Below are 21,653 nucleotides of genomic sequence, written 5' to 3'. Positions count from 1 at the left end.
GCCCTAGATATTACCAGTTACCTCTACAAGAAGTAGCTGAGGAACTGAGATGACAGGGAATAAGAAGATGGCTGGATTAAGGATTGACCCAAACACAGTAAGAGCAGCAGGAAATGGCAGGAATACTGCTGGGCAAATATGCCTGATAGTTGAATTGGACATCCAATTGAGGCCACTGCTACACCCCCATAGAAATTTTACTTATAATTATGTGGAGTGTTTATATATGTTTACTTCTGTTCTGTCCTGTCCTCATCGTATGCTAAATAAATAGTGTGTAAAAGGTTATCTACACTGTAGAGGAAGAAATGTGTATGCTATGGGGTCAGTTAACATTAGAGCTGAGAGAAATTCGTTTTGCTTTAATCTCACGCTCCACTGATCAATTTGTTTTTGTTTTTAGACTCAGAAGTCTGCTTTTATGTCCATTAGAAATCTCAATTCTAAATGGTTAGGAATCACCTGTAAATCATCGCAAAATCCTCAGCAGGCATAATTTGGATAAATGTAGTCCTATCATAAACATCATTCAGATTTTTAACAAAAAACATAGAAAGCTTTTAAAAGTGTTTATTAAATACATCATTTTCTATTTTTAAATAAACATTTGACATTAAAAAATTATATAAAATATTTGTTTGTAATATATATATATATATATTAAAAAGAACACAGTTTGAACCAGAATTGCAACTCTCTTAAAAAGCAACTTTAAAAAAGACACGGGAATGTGGTTCTTAGGATCTGACTTTAATACTAACCGTTTACTGTGCCAGCAAGCATTTAAGACGAGCAATTCAATTGCTGCCTCCAAGCACAAGGATAAACCTGGCCCAAAGGTGAGAGAGAGAAGGGGGGGGACACTGATCTTCCTTGGAAGCAAGCCAGAGCTGATCCTGTGCTATGGCTCAATGACCTATACAAAGCCCCTGCTAATGCTTATACCTCAAAATCTCTGTTAAGTCCTACTGCAATTAAATTAAAAAGGAAACTGAGGCCTGCTCACGTCAATAAAGCAACTTACAATGCATGGTTTAGCAATCATTCCTCACAGAGCCTGATTTGTTACATCCACATCCTCCTCTAAAAAACAAACAAACATCTATCAACATTGATCTGGTTCATTAACTTCCAAGCAGCAAAGGCAGCAGCATTCCCAGAGACCAGCTCAGAACCATCACCTACCTTGCTGTTATAGGGAAGGGCACAATGTCAGCTACAGAAGAAAAAAAAAGAAGCACACGGGTTGAAATGAAGGAAGAGGCCATAATGACTAAACCTTGAAGAGCTGGAATGTTCTCAAAAACAACAACAACAAACAAAAACCTCTTTAAGCATAGAAAGTGCAACAGCTTTGCTTCACTTCAAAATATGGCTGTAAATATGCAGCTCCCATTTGCTTGTGATAGCTCAACTCTCCACTACAACATGGAAAAAAGAATGAAGGGGTTTACATCCTGGACAAATCCTTATCTATGAGATTCTGGGTCAAAAGCTTAAGAGGCTGAACTACTTATTTCAAGACAAACACAGAGCTCTCAACCTCACGATTTTGTTGCTCTGCTAAAGAAAATGCCTAGCCTTTGCAGGTACAAACAATGGATAGGAAACCATGCTGCCTCCTTTAAAGACTAGGGAATACATTTACAACAAAGAATCCGAGTTTGTTTCTGCAGCCAAGTTCTAATACTGAAGGACATAGCCAGGCAACATACCCGCAGGAAAGAATCAGCGAGCAAAGAAGGGGGTCAATCTTACTCTGTGCCTTCCATGCAAGCACATTCTTACTTTACATCTGCTGGGTAAAATACTACAGGAACACAGATCTACTGAAGTAAAAAGTTGGAAGTATTTTGAGGAAGGGACACCTTGACCTGATGGAAAAATACAAATACAGATGCCCCAAAGGCACAGGATTTCAGCCATTCTATGGTAGGAACATGCCCAAACTTGGAATTTTGCGTGCCGGTATGTTTGTTCTGCTGCAGAATTTCATTGTGGTGGTGTTGATGAAGTCTAGAAAAAGACAGGAAATCTAAGCAGCAATTCAGCACAGCTACCTTTCAAGCATGGTTCCACTTGAACTTGGAACCATTTTAGGGGAAAAAAAGGTTCCTGGGCATCTCTTTATCAGTTAACAGTGCCTCAGTAATACTTCCTAGAATGTCAGGGGAAACAAAGGAAATAAGGCTAATTCTCAATACAACTTGAGTCCCGTTCCATGAGTACATCAGCTGGTGACTTGTACCACTGATAAAATATAAGGCTCAAAAAGATAAATACTCCATGGCTAAATTCTGCTTACGAAAGGCCAGTTGCTTCATTCTACAGCTGCTAAATGGAAGGTTGTTAGGAAACCCCACAAGCCAGCCATGACAATGCTCCTTCATATGCTTTGCGCCTACCCAGCTATTGGCATTCAGAAGCACACTTGTCTCTGAAAAGGGAGCCTTAGTTTATCACTGATTAAAACAGATTAATGCCTAAAGGAAAAACCACAGCTCTGTTTTAAAACCTCCCTAACCAGTACCCAGCACGTTATCTTGTGTAGTATGGGAAGGTACTTATTTATTGGCTTGTCCTAAAAACTAAGTAAAATCCATTTTATTATAAGTTAAAATTTAAGGCTAAAAACTCTCATTTTGTATGACAGGGTTAAAAAAAATGGATCCTGGGAATAAAACTAAGCTCCTGGAAAAGTAGATAGCAACTTTCACTGAACAGTGTGTGTTATATTATGCAGAGTCTTAACTGGATGGTGTTACATATAGAACTGCGCTTTACAACCTACAAAGCTTAAGAGATGGACAAAGTTCCTAAAAAATTGAATGGCTGGCATGAGGCTGAGGTCCTGAAGTCTTCAGCAGTTCACAAGGCCAGAAGCTCTAAAAGAAGTAACAGTCAATTACCATTCAGGTTCTTTAGCATGGCTGTTCAGTCTGCAGAATCCACAATCTAATAGATCTGAAGAGGATGCCATCTGTTCCCTGTCAGAATGGAACAGGCAGAGGAGTTCTTAGTAGACCATCCCCATCACACATGGGATTTTGCACAGTCCAAGTGACTATCTTCCTTTTCTCAAGCTCCAGTTTGTTGGCAAAAAAGGCAACTTGTATAATGAATACCAATCTTGGCTACCGGAAATAAATAGCATCCATTTTCCTGATAAATTCCTTCCCATTATATATATTAAAAAAATATAAAAACAGTCTTCATGGAAAAGTACTGCCGTGGCTTCAGTTCCAGAGTTTCCTTTGTGCAATTTCTCCCAATAATAATAACAGAACTGTACTTTGAAAGTGGGGCTTTCAGTCCAAAACCCCAGGCAGTTTTCTCATTTCAGAGGGAATGGTGCAACTGGAAATAAGAAGATACGAAGAGCCATCACTGTTTAATTCATAGTGTCAATGCATTAATAGGTAATGTACATGCCATTATTTTATTACAAATCACTTACTTATCTTTTGCTAAGGCACATGCAAAGATCCAACTTCAGTTTTCATGCATGACCTTTGACTTCACAGAAAATACAGTCACATAAGAATGCAGATTTTTTTTCCAGGCTAAGAATGGATTGTAAATTGATGCCTGCCTGCTGCTGCTAACCCTAAGGACAGAGCTACATTCCATAGCACCTACTTATAGTTACAGGAAACCTGTACCTACGCAGAAAGGAGGTAGCAGGTTGCATGTGCCCATCGGCATCATGAAGAATAATACATGACCCTTGGACACCTGCTAAGGCTTGATTAATCCAGCACCTGGTTTCCAACAAGGCACCAAAATATATCTAAAATTCTGGACAAGACAGTGGTATTCTCCTTTCTGGCTCTGGCATTTAGTATTCATAGCAGACTGCATGCAAAACTGCCCATCCGATTTTTGCACATGTATGGTGTAACAGCTGTACGACAGACAATATAAACTCCTCCAAAGACCTTATTTTCCACTGAGAAAATTAAAAAGATAACCTACCTCATACTTCCCTTTGAATCTGCAACTCCAAGTGTCCCTCCCCTCCATTCAATGACCTACAAAAAAGGAACAGGAATCTTAAAAGACAAAGAGGAAGAACGGATGATTCATTAGTCAATATTATGTACAACTTTCGATGACCTGGTGCCCTCAATTTGTAGCACAACCTAGTTGGAAATCATCACATTCACACAGTAGCCCAACAGTTTCTATCCCATAGGAGTACACTCAAGATCCTGAGGGGCAATTCATAGGAATCTGAAATATGTAGTGAGAAAGAGAAGATCTATAAGTCAGGAATGATTCATCTAAAATAGAAAGAGGCTAAGAGATGAAAATCTGGTTACACAGGCAGGCTTCATGATCTTCTAGTTTCTTACCTTTGTTCTTCTGTTCTTTCTACATTATTCCCCCTCTGCTGTGTCCACCTCTTTCTTACGATCTGTATGAAATAAAGTAAGAATTGACCAGTGAAACAGAGAACCCTGACTTGAACCAACCATGAGTGGATTGAATTGCTGGTATAATTGGTACTGGATTTCCAACTAAAAGCTGGGGCTATCCTAAGAGGAAAACTACTCCAAGAAAACACTTCTACCAACAAACATAACAGCTGTCTTTGCATATGGACAGCCTCCATAATATTAGTCACCGACCAACTTTTAAATCAACTTTAATTTGAGCCCAATGTTACATTCTATCCTCATCACCTCCAGGCTTCTCAACATTACTCCATTTCTTATTGCACAGTGATAAATTACAGTATTAAGAAAAAGATAGCTATGACTGTTCTTGTATAGTCAAAACCATTCCTCTAATGTATCCCTTTAAAAATATATATATATATATAAACTGTGAAAAAAGCATGAACAGATTTCAGCCATGGAAGACACTGTGCAAGCCCTATAAATCAAGAGATAACTTGTTTCCTCTTCCTTCCTACGAAGCAGTTCTTCTAAATAATGTATGAAGCAATGATACATGCAACATGTTTAATCCCAGTACAGGTCGACATTGCCTCTAGCATGCAACTACATCTTATCTTATTCAACCTGGAAAGATATTTATTGTATTTACATATATATTTTTCCAACTCCATAGCTACTTTCAAGCTACTTAGGAAAGTTTTCCAATCCTATCCCGATTCTAGGAATCAAAAGATGAATCACAAGATGTGCTTCCCACTCATCACTGACATCAGTTCTAAGCACTACACTTTTACAGCCAAGTAGTTTTAAGAAGTCGAGTTGTGGGGCTGGGCAGCATGCGAAGTAGTCCGTCTTAAGCAATGCTTGCATCTTGTGGCGTAGGAAGCACTAGGATTTAAGTTAGCCCAGGCAATCCAAGACAGAGTTACCACTGCAAGCATGCATGAGATGAGATGTACCCCATAAGCCTAGCTTTTTTTTTTTTTTTTTGGCATCCAAATGAAAACAAAAGGAGAAGGAAGGTATTTTACAACAGCAAACCAAATGTAAGATGAGTTGCAGGAAATACTTAACAGAAACGCAAGGAAAGTGTTTTTGCTCAGGGACACAAGAACTATTCCGCGTCTAACATTGTTGCTCATGCCTAGCAGTCTTGGTTTTCCAGACCTATCTTGAGGATGGCAGGTATTGAACCTGCAAAGTTTGCACTTTGGCAAGAAGCTACACTTCTCTCTAAATGACAGTTCTACGTTACCATCCGCAGGAAACTCTATGCCTCAAATTTGCCACCGAGAGAAAGAGGAAAGGAATGCAGGTGTACATTTGTTAAGGCAGGACTCAACCTTACCCTGGATTTATGTAAGTAGAACAGCAGGCCTCCCAAGGCTAGGAGGATTCCCAGGACACTGGGTATCACCACATATGTTGCAGACGTCCCTTGGGTATTTCTGGGCTCTGACCTCTTGATGTGCTTCTCTGCGTTCGAAGGAATGAAGTTCAGATCAAAGCTGGGTCCCAGCAGGCTATCCTCCAATTCCCTGTCCTTGTTGGCCAGACCCTCTTCTCGTCTTGCCCGCAGCTGGGTGTTTTCCAGTGCTTTGTAGTTTTTATCTCTGCTACTTTGCTTTCCCCAGGAGTCGCTTTCATGGGATATTTGTTTGGGGGGTGAGGAATTCTCTGTGGTGGCCACAAATCTAGAAGGATCTTGTGTTGCAGAGACAGGATCTTTGTGGCCCAGGACCTGGCGACTGCCACTGGAGGGCGCACTAGAGCTGTCTATTTGCTCCAAATTGGAAGACGATGTCAGAGTTAAGCTGAAATCACTGCTGGCAACAGTGATATCCTGTTCAGATGTGAGTCCTGGAATGGCCTCAGTTTTTTCTTTTATCTCAAACCATTGCTGATTGAGAAAGGACTTGGCTAAGTCAGAGAGAGGGAGATGCTGAGAAGCTAACTCATCAGATTTTTTCTGGCTTTCACCAGTTGTGGAATCCAGGGAGGGAGAGCTGGTCTCCATGGATTCCAACCGTTTCTGGATAGAAAGAGAAGGTGATGATGATGGTGGTAATAAGTCATCAATGCCAGCCCCGAAATCCATGCTTTCAGTGATTTCTTGGCTTTTATCAGTGCTTCTAGTCACCCTAGACCTGATATTGCTCTCTAACCCACTATGAATTTGAGTAGAATCAGGAAGCCCTAGTAGCTGGAGAATGCTGACAGCTGTCTTCCTGCTGTCCAGCTGCTCTGCAATGGAAGGGAAAGACTCAGAAGTTGGAACGAGATATGTCGAGCCTTCTAAATTGATCGGGCCTGCAGATGAACAGTTGCAATCCAGGGCAGTAACAATACCTGAAAAGATCCAGAGAGAATGGCCATAGAGTAATCAGCTTCTCAAGATGCAAGAAGAATCAAAGGGTTGCATTAGGCCCAAGTTAGACACTTCCTTTAAGCTACCATGCCAACACCAGATTTCAGCTTTTTTTTTTTCAAATCATGGAGAAGAGCAACAGAAGGAACTGCAGATTAAAACCGAAACAAAAGGCAAGGCAACCAGCAGCAGGATCCAGGAAGAACTATTGAGAATGAAAGATTAATGGATGAACGGATGGATGGAGGAAACAGTGTAAGATTAGCTTGGGGTAGCAACACCGAAAAAGAGCTCATGCAACTAAAATTTATGGAGAAATCATATACAACCGAGACCAAGCACTGGATCAGGCTTCAATTGTCCAGAAAATCAAAGCAAAGGGAATAATAATTTCTCCATAGGAGCGGCGATGTGGATATTCATGGCCGTAACAAGTGGCCATAACAAGTAAATCTATAGTATATGTCGCTATAGATGCCACATGCACAGACATAAAACATAAACTGCCACAAGAACACAGATGAACTCAAGACAGGTTTTCAGGTCAGACAGTGACTGCATTCTCCTTGGCAACCATTCAGAAGGGCTGAAGGCTTCGTTATCTCATTGGATCTCAGAGTAATAAAACTAAAAATGAGGTTTATTTGGAAGTAGATTTAAAAAGTGGACAAAAGCCCAGCTATAAAGATTCCATCCAATTATGCCTGAATAACGTTAGGACCATTAGGAATTGAAGCATTTTATATGGACCTTCCAAGCTGAATTTAAAAAAAACAGAAGGATGTATGTACACACATACAGGCAGAGAAACACCAGTTAGATAAGAATGCAATGTCTTCTCAACTTATTCCCCATCTTTGCAGCTTAGCCTTTCCATCTGTTTGAGGTCCACCTCAGGAATATATCTGAAATTCTCTGTCATGATATTAAAAGATCCCATTTCTGGTGGTTAAGCACCATTCTAGGATTCTTGCATCTCTAAGCAGAAATGCTGCAGTTTTGAAACTGAAGTTGATTGTGAAGCTACTTAGAACAAAAGTAATATCTATTACAAAGGGTTCCATGATGGGTTTTTAGGCAGTCTTTATACATACTGCTTGAAGTTTCTCTCATTGCTAATGTAAGTCAAATATGTGACAGAGGGCAAAGAAAATACAGAAATATTAAAGTTGATTAACACAAAACAGTGGGGAATGGGGAAGGGAAGAACTTCAACTGACATTGTGTTAAAATTCACACCATCCTGCTGTATAGCACTAGCAATACCCCTTATACTTGTATAAATGCTTTACAGCTCTCTCTAAGCAGTTTAAAGAATCAGCATATTGTCCCCAACAATCTGGGTCCTCCCAGAAGGATGGGAATCCTGAGTCAACCTTGTGCCGGTCAGGAATGAACTCCTGGCAGTGGGCAGAGTCAGACTGCAATACTGCATTCCAAACACTGCGCCACCACAACTCTTATTTATGCACACAAGAGTCAGGAATCTGCAGCTACAACAGACTTAAACAGATTCAGCGTCCTCCTCACTTCAAACTAAAGAGACCCACTGCATTTCCATTCAAATGAGATGTCTGTTGACTTTTAAGGCTTGCATTCCAGCAGACAATAGACAACACTTGCACATATAAATGCACAAAGAAGCCTGCTGCACAAACATAAATGCACATATATAAAAGCCCCAAAATGCTTCACCCAATTTAAAATCCTCGCTCCCCAACTCTGCGCCAAACGATTGGCAGGAAATGCACATCTGAAAAGTCTTGAATTGTTTACCTGTAGAAACAATCTCCTTTTCCTGGGATTCTGTACACTTCTGGAAGACTTCGCTGCAATCATCTGTGAATATTCCCTTGCTCAGAAACTGCTTGGCTTGGCTAAAGTATTTGTGTACCAGTTGCAAAGTTTGCTCTGCTGTACGGGAGAAGGTCTTGATGCACTTCTTCCAGAATAAATAGAAAACACGAGAGGGAAAAAAAAAATTAGCTGCTATGACAGCATAAAAAATTATCACCAGCCAATCAACTACAAAAATAGTTTCTCTACTTCTATAAGCAAGGCCTATTCTCAACGCTATATTGAAGATCCTACAAGGAATATCCAACATATCAATAGGATTTAAAAGGTCAGCAGGATACAGCAAGTACTTCCTCAACTGGGTCCCTTAGGAATTTTCAATTCCTAAAGATTAAGTGTAATCAAATACAATAATATTACACATTCAATCCACAAAATCTGTTTCCAAACTGTCTCTGTAGATCCCATTGGTTAACACTGCTAACCTTTTTGGGGGATTTTCCTAATACTTCTTTTTCTCATATTTGGGGACATTTTAAAATTGATTAAGAGTTTTGGAGAATTTAGAAGAGTGTGTGCCTTTTTGAGTCATTTTGATTGATCCTAAATGATATCGTCCAGATGATACATTTTGCATATTTTGTCCCTGGGCCAGCATAAGATAATTTCAACCAAAATATAGCTATAGCTGTTGAATTGTAAACATTTCCTTCCCTTTGCAGATAGCAAGCACTTGGAGGAAGAAGCAGCTGGCTGAAACCTATCCATTGTTTCAAAGGCCCCAAACTAACCGCCTTTCTGCATTGTCTTTAGGTACCTTAAAATTATGTACCTATCTGTGAAGTCTAAAAATGTGATTAAAGTTATATCTGGTTCAATCCCAAATTCTTTAAAAGGAAGGCACATTCAAGGAAAGACACACTAAAGCATTTTTTTCCCAATTCTCTCCTCAGCATATTCAGTTTTAAAATTTAGATGTCAGCTGTCAATCAGCTTCTCAGTCTCATTAAATGTATTAGCATTATTTCTGAGGATTGCAAAACTGATCAGCAAAATTTACCTTATTTTTATCATTGTGAGGCTTAATGCATCTTGCAAGGTCCAGGTATAAGTTCTTTATCAGATGGAGTTTCACATAGTTTGGACTATTATTCTTGAATTTAATATTATCAATGATACCTTTCAGGGGATTAAAGGCTGCTTTGAGAAAGCATTCAGTATTATCCTAGAAGATAATAAATATAGATGTCAGCAATGAAAATATTCAGTTTTGATGTGGAAAAGATAGCATTGTTCAGATCAAGTACTATTTTTTCTTGTTGCTACCACTTGACCTTTCCAAAAAGGGACAAGGGTAAAAATAGCCTTAAAGATGATCAATAGCCTCTTCTTGCTTGCTCTTCTTCAATTATAAAGCATTCAAAGAAATAAGACAATCAAATGAACAACAGTGTCAAAGGCTCATTAACTCCTCTTGGGGGAGGTGACCATGGACCAGATGAAAAACTAGATGCTAACAGCCTCTCTTACAGGACTCAGTATTACCCAGAAGACACTGACTGCTAAAGCAAATTCTAATGACATACCAATTAATAATTCAGGCAAGATTTAATTCTTTTAAAACTTTTAGGCCTTTACAAACAATATCTTTCAATTGGGTTCCAGAGACTCTTGGGGTTTTCTCATGCATTTTTTGAAAGCTAACTAAGTAGAATGATAGCCTTTCTTTGGTAACTGTAGGGAAGAAATAATCACGGATCCAGTGATTTTGAGCAATCCACAGTTTCAAAGCCAACTGGAATTCTCAAGATTTAACATGACAGAAAAGCCTGGTTTGGAATCTCCTGGTAGTGACCAGGAGGAAAAGATATGCAGAAGCCCAAAGCTAAACCAAAGGTCATCACTATACTCGTGATTCCTCATAGTGGAAAAAAAATCTTAAAAAATACATTGAAATCCACTGCTCCAAACTCTGGACACTAGAAGCTCTTATACAAACTCTATTTGGCAATATGACAAATTGACTACAGGACAAGCTCTTGCAACTTACAAGTTCCCCTTCATCCACATATTCAAAAGATCGCAGGCAGGAAGTTTCCATCTGGCTATCTATCTGTAATGAAAAAAAATACAGGGTAAATGTCCATTAATCTTACTCTGTTTTAGTTTTATGAATCCCAAGAATGTTCCAAGGAAGCCAATATATCTAGGGCAAACGTAAACACTAGTGACAGCCTAACAAGGTTAGAGAACTGAATTACTTGCATAAACCTAGAATTTGTTTAGGGAGTTGCAAGAAAAGAGAAACATAAGCATTTGGGATAAATAAACCAGGGAATGGTTCAGAATTAACCACGGTGATTGATCAGACTGTCCAAAAAGCAAATCTACTGCTCTACTAGCAATAGCAACATCACTGATCACTGGCAATATCCCAGAGCAACTCAGGAAAAGGCATGCAGAAAATCAATGAAGGCAAAAGCTTGATTCACTATCCCAAGAATGACAAACAGTTTTAAGAGCATCACTTTTGGTTTTGAATTTATCACCTTCAACCTGTCCCCACTTGCCCAAAGGACTGGGGGAGTTTTTAATTCCGCCAAAATGGCTTCTAAGCCAGCACAGCAACAACTAAGCACCAATCAGTTAACCAGATAAAACTCTGGCAATTGGAACCAGAGTTTCTGCTTTCTGGATACTCTGATAAAAGACACTTCAAGCAACATCACCAGGAAATAAATTATACAATTTCCACTATTCTGGGAATCGCATTATCCATTTCACAGCTGTTCTCTTCCCTGAGCATGTTTAACTATGAATTTACAATTTGCAGTGATAGCCCTTGACTTATGATAGCAACTGGGACCAAAATTTTGGTTGCAAGTCATGACAGTTGCAAGTTGAGGCACCCACATGACTGGATCCAATTTTATGAGTATTTTTACAGTGGACATTAAGCTTATCACGTAGCCGTAAATCTAAAACTGTAAAAAAAAAATCACAGATTACAGTCATGTGACTGCAGGATACTGCAACCAGTTATAAACGTGAGCCAGTTTCCAAGTGCTCAAATGCAGTGTGTGTGTGTGTGTGTGTGTGTGTGTGTGTGTGTGTGTGTGTGTAACATTTTATGACTGCCAGAAGTGCTTTATGGGCTGTAAACCATCCTTTCTGAGGTCTTGGTAACTCCAAATGATAATTAAAAAACCAATTGTATTTGTTGTTTTGATTTAATTTCATCATTCGGGCTATTGTTAGATATAAGAAGGAAAATCACACTAGAATGAAAAAAACAGCTTTAAAAATTCAAGTGACTCTGCAAGTATAATTCAAATTTTGAAACAGCTATTGAAATAGATGATGAAATGGGGTTTCTGAACTAACATTATTAAAACATGACAAGCATCATTAAAATTGCTTGTTCAGTCAATTTTGCAACTTCCCACATGATTTAAAGGCATTTTACTACGGAATTCACAGAGTTTTAAATATACATTTTGTTAATCCATTCCTTTTCCTAGCTCTAAGTGGCAGGGAAATCCCACTCTCTGTTCCAAAATCTGTATTCTTTTTGGGAGTTGGGAAGGGATATTTTTTTGTGATAGTAATATGCCATATACTGGATATAAATAGTGCCAAATGAGTTACACAATATTTCAATAATATTTGAAGTTGGAATCATTAAAGTTTTGGTTCCAAGTAAAGATATACAATCTAATCCTAAAATTTAGTCATGATTGCAAAATTTATCAGCAGTACATTTTATTCAAATAATAAGCTTCATTAAGGTGTGGCAGTGTAATATCTGAGAAATAGTATGAGTTACAAATGACTCATCTCCTTGGCTTAGAAATGAAACTGAAAAATAAGCGCACTTTTAATAAAGTGCGAAGTGCATGTATTATTCCTTTCAAACAGGAGATTTAAAATAAAAAAAACTATAAAACTATTGCCTGCATCTCCCCCAAAAGAGGTATACTTCAGTTTGGGAAACCTTATTATGGGGAGAAGGTGCATCCAAAAGTAGCCCCAAGCCATGAAGCACAACCAATGCCTTGAACTACACTCAGAAGGCAACTGCCACCAACTTCTTGGAATAAAAGTAACACAATGACCTCCTTCAAAACGATCCACCACTACCCAGGCTACCTCACTCTTCACAGCTGGAATTTCCAAATTCTCCTCAGGGCCAGTGCTACATATTACACTATTCCTAATGAAGGGTGACTGAGGCAAAAATGGCTGCGAGTAATGGCAGCCGTTCCAGGAAGAGTTACAATTGGCATCCTAGACGTAGCTCACCAATAGGCTTTTAGCCATAGCTGCCACCTGCTCTTCAAGCAGAAACTATGAATCTAAGAGGGCCCCCAAACTAAATTTGCACAGAGAAGTGTAACCCTGCTTGAAGTTAATCATGGAGTCCCATTGGAAGCGGCCTGTCTTTAATCCCACAGCTACTCCATCTTATTGGGATTGATCTCAACCAGTTCCACTCCCATTCATACCTGGATAAGCTTTAGACTACTAGACAAGCTTCAGTGACATCAGTTATTTTCCAGTAGTCAAGCAATGCAATTGGGCATCGTCAGCATACTGGTGAAACCTGACTCCAGGCAGCCAGATGACATTACCTAGCAGATTCAGGAAGATCTTGAAGAGGACCGGGAGAGTAGCAAGTCTAGGGAATATCCCCACTTAAGAGATTTAAGATTTAATTTCTCACCAGCATTATTGCTGACTGAAGCCATTTCTTCGGAAAGGTGAACCGTTGTGTAATACTGTGCCCTTTACTCCTAACTATTGGAAATGGATCAAAAGACTGTTCAATGATATCCAAAGCTATTGAGAAATCAAGCAGGATAAGGATTACATTATCCCTATCACAGTTCTATGAGAGATCATCAACGGACACAACCAATGCTGTGCCATGCTGAATCTAGGCCTTAAACCACACTGGTCAGATCCTCTATTTTTTTTTCCAGGGCCCAAAACAATTTCAGCCCAACTGTAACCTTCCCCCAGAAGGGAAATTTGGAGATAGGCTGATAATTGTTCAGAATGTACGAGTTGAGAAAAATTTCTTGAGGAAGGGGCACACCACTGCCCTTTCAAACATACGATAACACTTTGTCTCTGAAGGATGCATTTCCCATCACCAGCTTTCTGTCAGCTCCCTGTAAGATTTGGCTACAAGGAGGGGCAGGGATCCAGACTATAAGGAGAGGACTCTTATTTCCTCAGGAATGATAGAAACAGATCTATCCCAAATAATATTGCAATGTGGAACCTCTGTCTTCTTCACTAGGCTTGCCTAATGAACCTGCACATTGGACCTACACATTATTAAAAGATTGGATGTGATAGCAGCACACCCCAATGGCTTTAAAATCCTGAAAGGGGACAAAGAATGAACCACAAATACATCATTTTCCTCGACTATTCTTTGGCAACTAATACATGTGAGAGATAGCAGGTGTTTCAGCACTGTTTAGTATATTATAATCAAGATGTTTTTAGACAGGCAGGAATTTGCTTCCCTAGGGAGAGAACTGAACTCTGGAAGAGGAACACTAGCAACTCAACATTCCTTTTTTAGGGAGGTTTATCCCAAAGTCAAAACATTAAGATAATTTATTCTTAGAAGATGTTGTTCATAGGGACTGTTTATCATAAATATGGATAATCAAAACATTGAAGTATTATTCATCTTGGTGCTTTGTTAGTTTTTGCAGAATCTAGTACTATACGGCGCAAAGATATTAAGACAGAAGAGTCATCTCATTAATGTTACAGAGAGCAGACTTTGTGTGAAAAACTAGCTTGCTTTAGGCAACAACTAGGTTCCATAACTTGGATGGTGTCCAAGTGTATTGACTCGTACAATTATCCACCTAACATGGCCATAATTGCCTGGAATTGTGGGAAGACTAGGAAAGTCTGAGTTAGATTTTCAGTACTGATCAAGCAATGGTGGAGAATAGAGAGGATTCAGGATGGCAAAAAGACTTTAATAAATTCACATGACCCACTGAAACATTTATCATCCTCATAAAGGATAAAAATATATCAATGCATGTTCACCCCAGAAATGCCTATAAAATGGGCAAGAAAGAAAGACAAGAGAAATGCATTCAGAAGTGTCCCTAGAACACTGCTATGTACAGCCTCATGTCCTAGCTGTAGACAGTTTCGTCTTCATATTTTTATTTACTAAATAATAATTCTTGTGAATCTTTCCTATCTGAATCAGAATTCTAGCCTCTGGGAATTTTGTAGGCAAGAAAAGTATCGCGTTTTTTTAAACAGTTATGAGAACAATTCTTGCAGCGGAGATTTCCTAATGTTTATTAATGGTTTAGGCAAAATCAAGATTCCTGGAGACTTTGCTTCTAACATTTTGCAGCTCTAGATCACCCTGACCATTAACTTGTCAATTATGTTAGCTTTAGAAAATCCAGCCTGCGTCAATTAAAAGTATATCATCTCTGGGCTATTCCTCCAACTAAAAAGCAGAAAGGAAGTATTTAGATGGAGGAATGACCCACAGTAATGATCAGGTGAAGAAATAGCAGCAAAATGTTCAAGAAGGTTTTGTCCTAATCTCAGTGCATTCCAGGCTGTGCCCAGCTTGTCAGGGGGCTGCGTTTTATGTCCTGGATTTTTAATGCTGTAATAAGCCACCAGAAGTCAGTATATGTGGCTTGTGAGGCCATATAAATTTCATTTCATACAATAAATGATTATGGCATGTCAATGAAAAGATAGCAAGTGGGATAAAACTTCAGTCCTGCACATAGCCAATTGATCAGACCATTCCCAAGTGGCTTTAGACAGCAGGATGTTTGCTCTCAGAGGACAGGGATATAGGAACTTCATACAGCTCTTATTATAACAATATATATTTGACAATTTCATTTTCTTGCAGCATAGAAGAGGTAATAGGTAATACTGATAAAATGACATAACCCCCCCCCCAAAAAAAGAACTAAATGAAAGTAAAATAAGCTGCCCAATAATTTGATTTTAGTGTCCCCCTGTAGGCAGCAGTGCCCAGCTGATCTTGGGTTGGTTATTAGGATGAGTGAGCACAAAAATACTGGGGGTCATGTACATCTTGGAAACTTTACCTTTCTTTTTCATAGTTTTTCGTCAACAGAGATCTTAAACAAATCAAAGGTTATACGTATAATATAACCAATCCAATCTTTGGACAGAATTCTAAGTAACTTTTATTTATGCACAAACCCTGCTTTATTTCCTACTGGTTTGCATATTCATTCTTCCAGTGCTCTCGCTACAGTAATAAAAGAAACTGACCTACAGATTAGGAAGACCCCAGCCAATCTCTATAGGAATCTCTAGCAAGTTGCTCTCAATCAGAATCTACACTGGCACTAGGGGTATAATGCAAAACTACTTTACAGGGTTTGTGGTATTGAGAATGACCAAGCATTCGCAGAAAAGTGCCAAGATAATTTCAGAGTCCATTCTGCTTTCTTGCTACCCGGTACCACCTACTATACAAAAGAATCACCTTTTTCCTGAACCTAATACTAAAGGGTGGGAACAACATAAAAAAAATGGAAATTAGGTACTACTATGGTATAACTTTATTTAATACAAACCCAGCCTGATTGGAAATCTACTACCAAACTAGGTACCCAGTCCATATAATGTTACTTCTTAACGTCATTATTCTTTTAATATCATATTTTTACTATATAATTTATAGACTCACCAGATCAGTCAGGTTCTTAAGGTGAGATGCCATGATGAGCCGCCGGCAACCATTATTCTGTTTAGTTTCATGGATACCACAGGTTACAAGAAGGAACAAGGCAAAATGCATATAGGCAATCATGTTTTCCTGAGTTGTGGATGAAAAAGAAGTCTTCTATTAGAGCCTTGCGTTTTCTGCTCCTATAGATAGGACTGTCCTTAGCAAGCCTTTGTATTTCATTGTTTTCCCTTTCTAATGTAAATCAACATTATACTTCAAAAGTATGTCCCAAACTCATCCATGCCTGGCTAATGTGGTACTGTGTCTTCCCTTTCCCCCTTTTTAAAACAAGTAGCCATAGAATTTCCTCAGCTTATCTAGAGGATTCCTCACTTTGTTTCTCTCCTTTTGTGGTTTGCGGCACACCTTCCTTCCAAACCACAAGTGCTGGGAAATCATTCTCTCTTCTCCCACTGCCCTTTGCTATAACATCTTACTAGCAAAGACTGTGGTACTGTCTCAGAATAACCATCCATTATTGCATAGAGTTTGGTTAAAAAAAAGTGTAGCTTTTTTTAAAAAAAAGTCAGTGCTAAAATATTGCAGTAATATTTCCTTTTACTATTTGTACTTTCCCACTAGGGCCTTTGCCTTAGGCCAATTTGTGCTTGGAACGGACCATATCAAATTACCACATATTAGGCATGGCTCCAACAATAACTCTCTTCCATCCTGCTGGCATCCATGACTGCAAAAATCTCTGGACTGCATCTATTTCTGAGGCCTGCCACATTTATTTAGCAAAGCACGGCAGCACTGCTGCTAAGGCATGGATTTCCCAAGAGTGCTTTAAAGTGCACTTGATAGAATAATCCAGGATCTTTTTCAGGAAGTTCTGAAGAGTTAACTCTGGTTTGCAAGCATATTTTCCTCTCTCCACCTCCATTCTTGTGTTCTTATTAGGAAAAGAAGAGGTCAGACAAGTAGCCAAGCTGGGAATTTCCCCCATTGTTACAGCTCAGATGGATTGCACATTCCCTGCTGTTCTGTGACAAAGCTGGTTTTTCCCTTCCTTGTGCAGATGAACATAATAACATAATGAAGTATTGCAGCTCTCAGCTCTATTTTCCTAAGTTCAGTTTTTAGATGCCTATTGCAGTCCTGCTCCATGCCACATTTATTTATTTAGAAAATATACTGTATATATGCAGTGGTGAATGCATATACACAGAAACCAGGAGATTGTGAGTTCTAGGCCTGCTTCAGGCATGAAAGCTGGATGGGCAACTTTTGGCTAATCATTCTCTCACACACAATTCAACCCACCTGAAAGTTGCTGTGGGGAAAGTAAGAGGCAGGAATATTAGGTAAGTTCATTGCCTTGAATTACATATAAAAAGTGGGATTAAAAATATAATGAATAATATAAAATACAGTATAATGAATAACAATGACTGTAAGCAACAAAAATCATAAAAAAATTAATTACAGTCAATATGTAAAACACTAAGAACTAAACAAATCCTTAACAATAAATTATTCAAATATTACAAGCAAGCCAAAAGACAGAATTCATCCTTTAAGTCACAAATATTCAAGGTATTTATTCGTATTCTGCCTTTATTCTTTTTACATATAACTCACGCCTACTTCTTCCTAATAACCCTGTGAGGAAGGATAGGCTGAGAGAGTATGACTGGCCCAAAGTCAGCCAGTTTCTCTTTCTTCTCCATATCTTTCCATTCCCCTACTTTTTATTATCCAAGGAAATTGCTCAAGTCCCACAGATCCATTTGGAATTTCCCCTTCAGTATCTTCTGAAACTGCTGTTGTTTCAAAACAGAGTGCAGATGCTAAAAATGGGTATTTATCTTTTGTTGCTTCCCAAAGTATTGTGTTCCAAAATTCCCTGCTTTGAAAAGCCCTAAAAGTTAAAGTCTTAACAGGACACAAAATAGTTCCAGATAGAGGGCAAATCGACAGAACAGCAGCGTGGAAAAAAGAAGGCTAAGAATTAAAAGTTAGAAGACCACCAAGTTGCACCAACCACCAACAGACAAGGCAGCTCCAGGAACTTACTTGAAAAAGCTGGATCTGCAAACCACAGCTTTTTTTCCCACAGGAGCCAGTCTAGATGTTGAGACTAACCTCTAGGCCCCCACTCATGTCTCCCTTGCGATTTAAGGCAATGGAAGCAGCAATCCGAGATAGTCACCATCGTTTTCAGAAAGTTCACTTGCACTAAATGATTGGGAATCCTCTGTAGGACATTTCAGCCTTTTTAAAAAAAAAATGTTCTCAAATACTTTAATATATATTTGCAACTGAGGATATAAAAATTGTTTTGACTATTTTGCAGAGGATTTCCAATCTACCATCCATCTAGGAATAACAGAGGAAAATGCTTCAGAACAAAAGTTATTCTATTCTTCACAGATCAAAACCAGTTATTAAGCTTCTATATTCAGACTGCAAAAATATGGGCAGCTACTAGAGGGCAGCAAAGATTTGAAGAGGTTTCACATGCTTTTTTTCGTCAGTGCCATCTGATGGTCATAGGAATTTTTAGGGCCCTGTAGTAACCCTATTCTTAGGTCACTAAAAGTGTTTGTTTGCCTAGCAATAAACCTGGCAGTGCCTCTCTGTAATGTTTCATATCAACTTTCAAGTTGGGTAATAACTATAAAAAAAGAATATCATGCTTTTCTGCAATTTCAGCCACTTATTTAGTTTGGTCCTTCCAAATACACTGGAGCACAACTCCTGTCACCCCAATGTTAGACAAGATTAAGAAGGCTCAATTACACCTTCCAGCTGTTCTCTCTTGTTGGTTTTCATAACTTCACTTTCCGATCCTACTCACAGCTCTCTTCTCCACTGGGCTGATGCCACTTCTCCTTCCTTTCTCCTTGGCACCTTGCTGTCCACCAGAAAAACCCTATTCCTCCAGAACAACATAGGGGTTATGCCATAGCATTCCAAAGGGATTGTCCTACTACAACCTTGGAGAATCTTCCAAAAGGCTTCCAATCATTTGTTCACTGAGCTTAGCAAAAGAGTTTAAAGGGAAGGAGGATAAGAGAGGGAAAAAAAAAACAGAGGAAAGATTTGGAAAAGACTTTGAGTCATGCTTTGTGATTAATATGCCCACTTAGAAAGCACTGGGAGGCCTCTAATACTGTATGTTCAACTTGAAAGTGAAATAAATTTTTAGGATCTTAATGTTAAACTAAAAAAAAGGCTTGAAAGAGTTCTCTTAACTGCCTTGCAAACAAGAGCTGTCTGAGTATAGTGTTTAATGGCACCAAGCTTGGAACCAATGCAATTCTGCATTGAGACAAAAATTTTGGGATGACTTTGGGCCAGTCACTCTCTTTCAGCCCTTGGGAGAAAGCAATGGCAAATCACTTTCAAATTGGGAAGGCCTAGGAGCACCATTTAACCAGAAGACTTTAAAAGTATATCACTAAAACGTGTTTTGCTTAATTATGGCAGAACATGTGAGCACAGCCAATTCTGGTTAAGCCATAAACCAGAACAGTTGCATTCACACAACTGAATGCAAGTCAGGCCTACAATGCAAGTCAGGCCTACACATTTTACTTCCTATAGGCAGAGTTGTAGGTAAACTCTTACTCAACACACCTAAGAATGCAGAAAACTACTAACCATATATTGCTGGTTTACTTAATAACTTCCAACCTTCCATAACCTGTTGACTTACTTTGATAGTACCCATTCATAATGACTGTTTAATAGGGGCTTGACTACTGTGTATTGTTAACCATGGTTTCTTTTTCAGCATGCTCCCTTTTATTTTGTGACTCAGAGCAAAAACCTAGTCAAAACCAAGTTCAAATTAAACTGTGACAAATCAAAAGGCTGTACAGCAAGAAAAATTTCAAGGCTTTAAACACTAGTTGGTTTCTGTTGTACTAGTTGGTACAACAGAAATGTCCTATCATACTCTAAAACTTTCATACCAGGAGAAAACTTTGCCCCAACATTTGACCAGTCCCTTAATCTGAGGCTATGTATGCAAAGAACTCCATTCTGCAACTAATATTTTAAGCTGTAGTTTGAATTGGCTACATGCTGGTAGCACTAATAAAGCAATGTGAGTGCATTACCCTGCAGCTGATTTCAAAAGGAAACAGCAACTTATTCAGGACCACAATGCATGTTTATTGGAAAAATGCCCTTTGGGCCTTCATTCCAGTCAAACACTGGCCAGCTGGAGCCAGAGGAGCAGTTCAAGAAGGGCTTCAATTTTTTTCTTTAGATTTTTCTGACCAGCTTTGTGCAACTTGACAGGCGAGGGCGGGAAAGAGGAGGATGAACTGGAGAGGAGAGAAGAAAAAAAAGCGGGGAGGAAGGGAGAGAAGCCTGGAGCCAGCTACAAGCAGAGGTCAGTAAATGCCCCAGAGGAGGAAGAAGCCAGAGGGCAACAAGACCATCCTGCACTGCCGGTCTCAACAGTGCTAAGCCACGGTCAGCGCCGGTTTATCTTCACCGTTTAGTAGAAAGCCTCCGTTTGGCAAACGGCGGTTCGGTTTGTTTGTTTGTTTTTTTCTTCCTCGTTCTTACTCGGCAATAACTCCTAAGCGGAATGCTCCGCAGAGGTTTGAAGGTTCCTCGCAGCCGCCCAAGACAGAACAAGCCAGAACTGTCAGAGCAACTGGGCCGAAGCGTGAGCGCCTGGGACGGCTGCAAAAGGAATTGGGGTGCTTTTTTGCGCAACTGCTTGAAAAGCAACTACCGTGCCGACACTCTGCCAGCCCGGAGGAGACCAGCATCTGGCCGCCAAGCCTGGGTCTTCTTTACAACAAAACGCCGCCCCCCTCTCAATCCCCACTGCCGCCCCCCTGAAGGACTCCTACCTTCGCCAAGCGCGCTTACTATTCCGGGGACTGCAGTGCAAAAGGCTCCGCGGGGCTTGACTGAGGCTTCGCGAGGGCCAGAGGGCGCGCCTTTTTTTTTTCTTGCAAACAGTCCCGGCTCCCGTTGGTCGGCGGCCGGCAAGAGGGGGCTGGGACTTCCACTTCCAAACAACAATCCCCAAGAAAGGCTGCCTCCCGACTGCTGGCTGCCCGGAGGTCGGTGCTTATAAAGAGCTGCGCCGAAGCATGTGGTTTACGGGAAAGCACCTTGGATCGGCGCCAGTTTTTTAAAGCGCTCCTTCCCTTCTGTCGGTTTTCGCCCCACTTTTTCTGCCGTCGGGCTGGTCGCTGCTCTTGCTTTTTCGAGGCTCCGCTGTCAAAAACGGGCGACTCTCGGGGACAGCTGTGGTCGGTCCTTGCACCGCCTCACCTCTCGCTCGGGCGCGGCGGCACACCTGACAACGCCTTTGCTCCCGTCCCCCGGC

The 21,653-nt window shown here is 39.8% G+C and overlaps 1 protein-coding gene across 4 annotated transcripts; it reads right to left on the bottom strand.

Moving 5' to 3' along the window:
- Positions 1-555: 555 nt before the first annotated feature.
- On the bottom strand, positions 556-21,576 carry CSF1 (colony stimulating factor 1). Of its 4 annotated transcripts, none has more exons than XM_087929710.1 (9): positions 21,169-21,576; positions 16,307-16,440; positions 10,619-10,681; positions 9,629-9,793; positions 8,548-8,710; positions 5,752-6,752; positions 4,356-4,417; positions 3,976-4,031; positions 556-3,357 (listed from the first exon to the last, which is right to left on the bottom strand). In XM_087929710.1, the coding sequence occupies exons 2-8, from the start codon at positions 16,427-16,429 to the stop codon at positions 3,977-3,979; spliced, it is 1,632 nt and encodes a 543-aa protein (XP_087785836.1). In that variant the 5' UTR covers positions 16,430-16,440; positions 21,169-21,576; the 3' UTR covers positions 556-3,357; position 3,976. The 4 variants fall into 4 exon arrangements, with proteins under 4 accessions (XP_087785836.1, XP_087785837.1, XP_026562960.1 ...); XM_087929711.1 differs by having other exon boundaries at positions 5,752-6,647; positions 8,548-8,713; positions 21,169-21,574; XM_026707175.2 differs by having other exon boundaries at positions 8,548-8,713; positions 21,169-21,572.
- Positions 21,577-21,653: the final 77 nt, after the last annotated feature.

The sequence above is a fragment of the Pseudonaja textilis genome, chromosome 3 (assembly GCF_049901715.1).
Source record: "Pseudonaja textilis isolate UNSWEBS1 chromosome 3, rPseTex1.2, whole genome shotgun sequence".
Lineage (NCBI taxonomy): Eukaryota > Metazoa > Chordata > Lepidosauria > Squamata > Elapidae > Pseudonaja > Pseudonaja textilis.
Note: the sequence above shows the minus strand (reverse complement) of the source record. Positions and strands in the feature narration are given on the sequence as shown.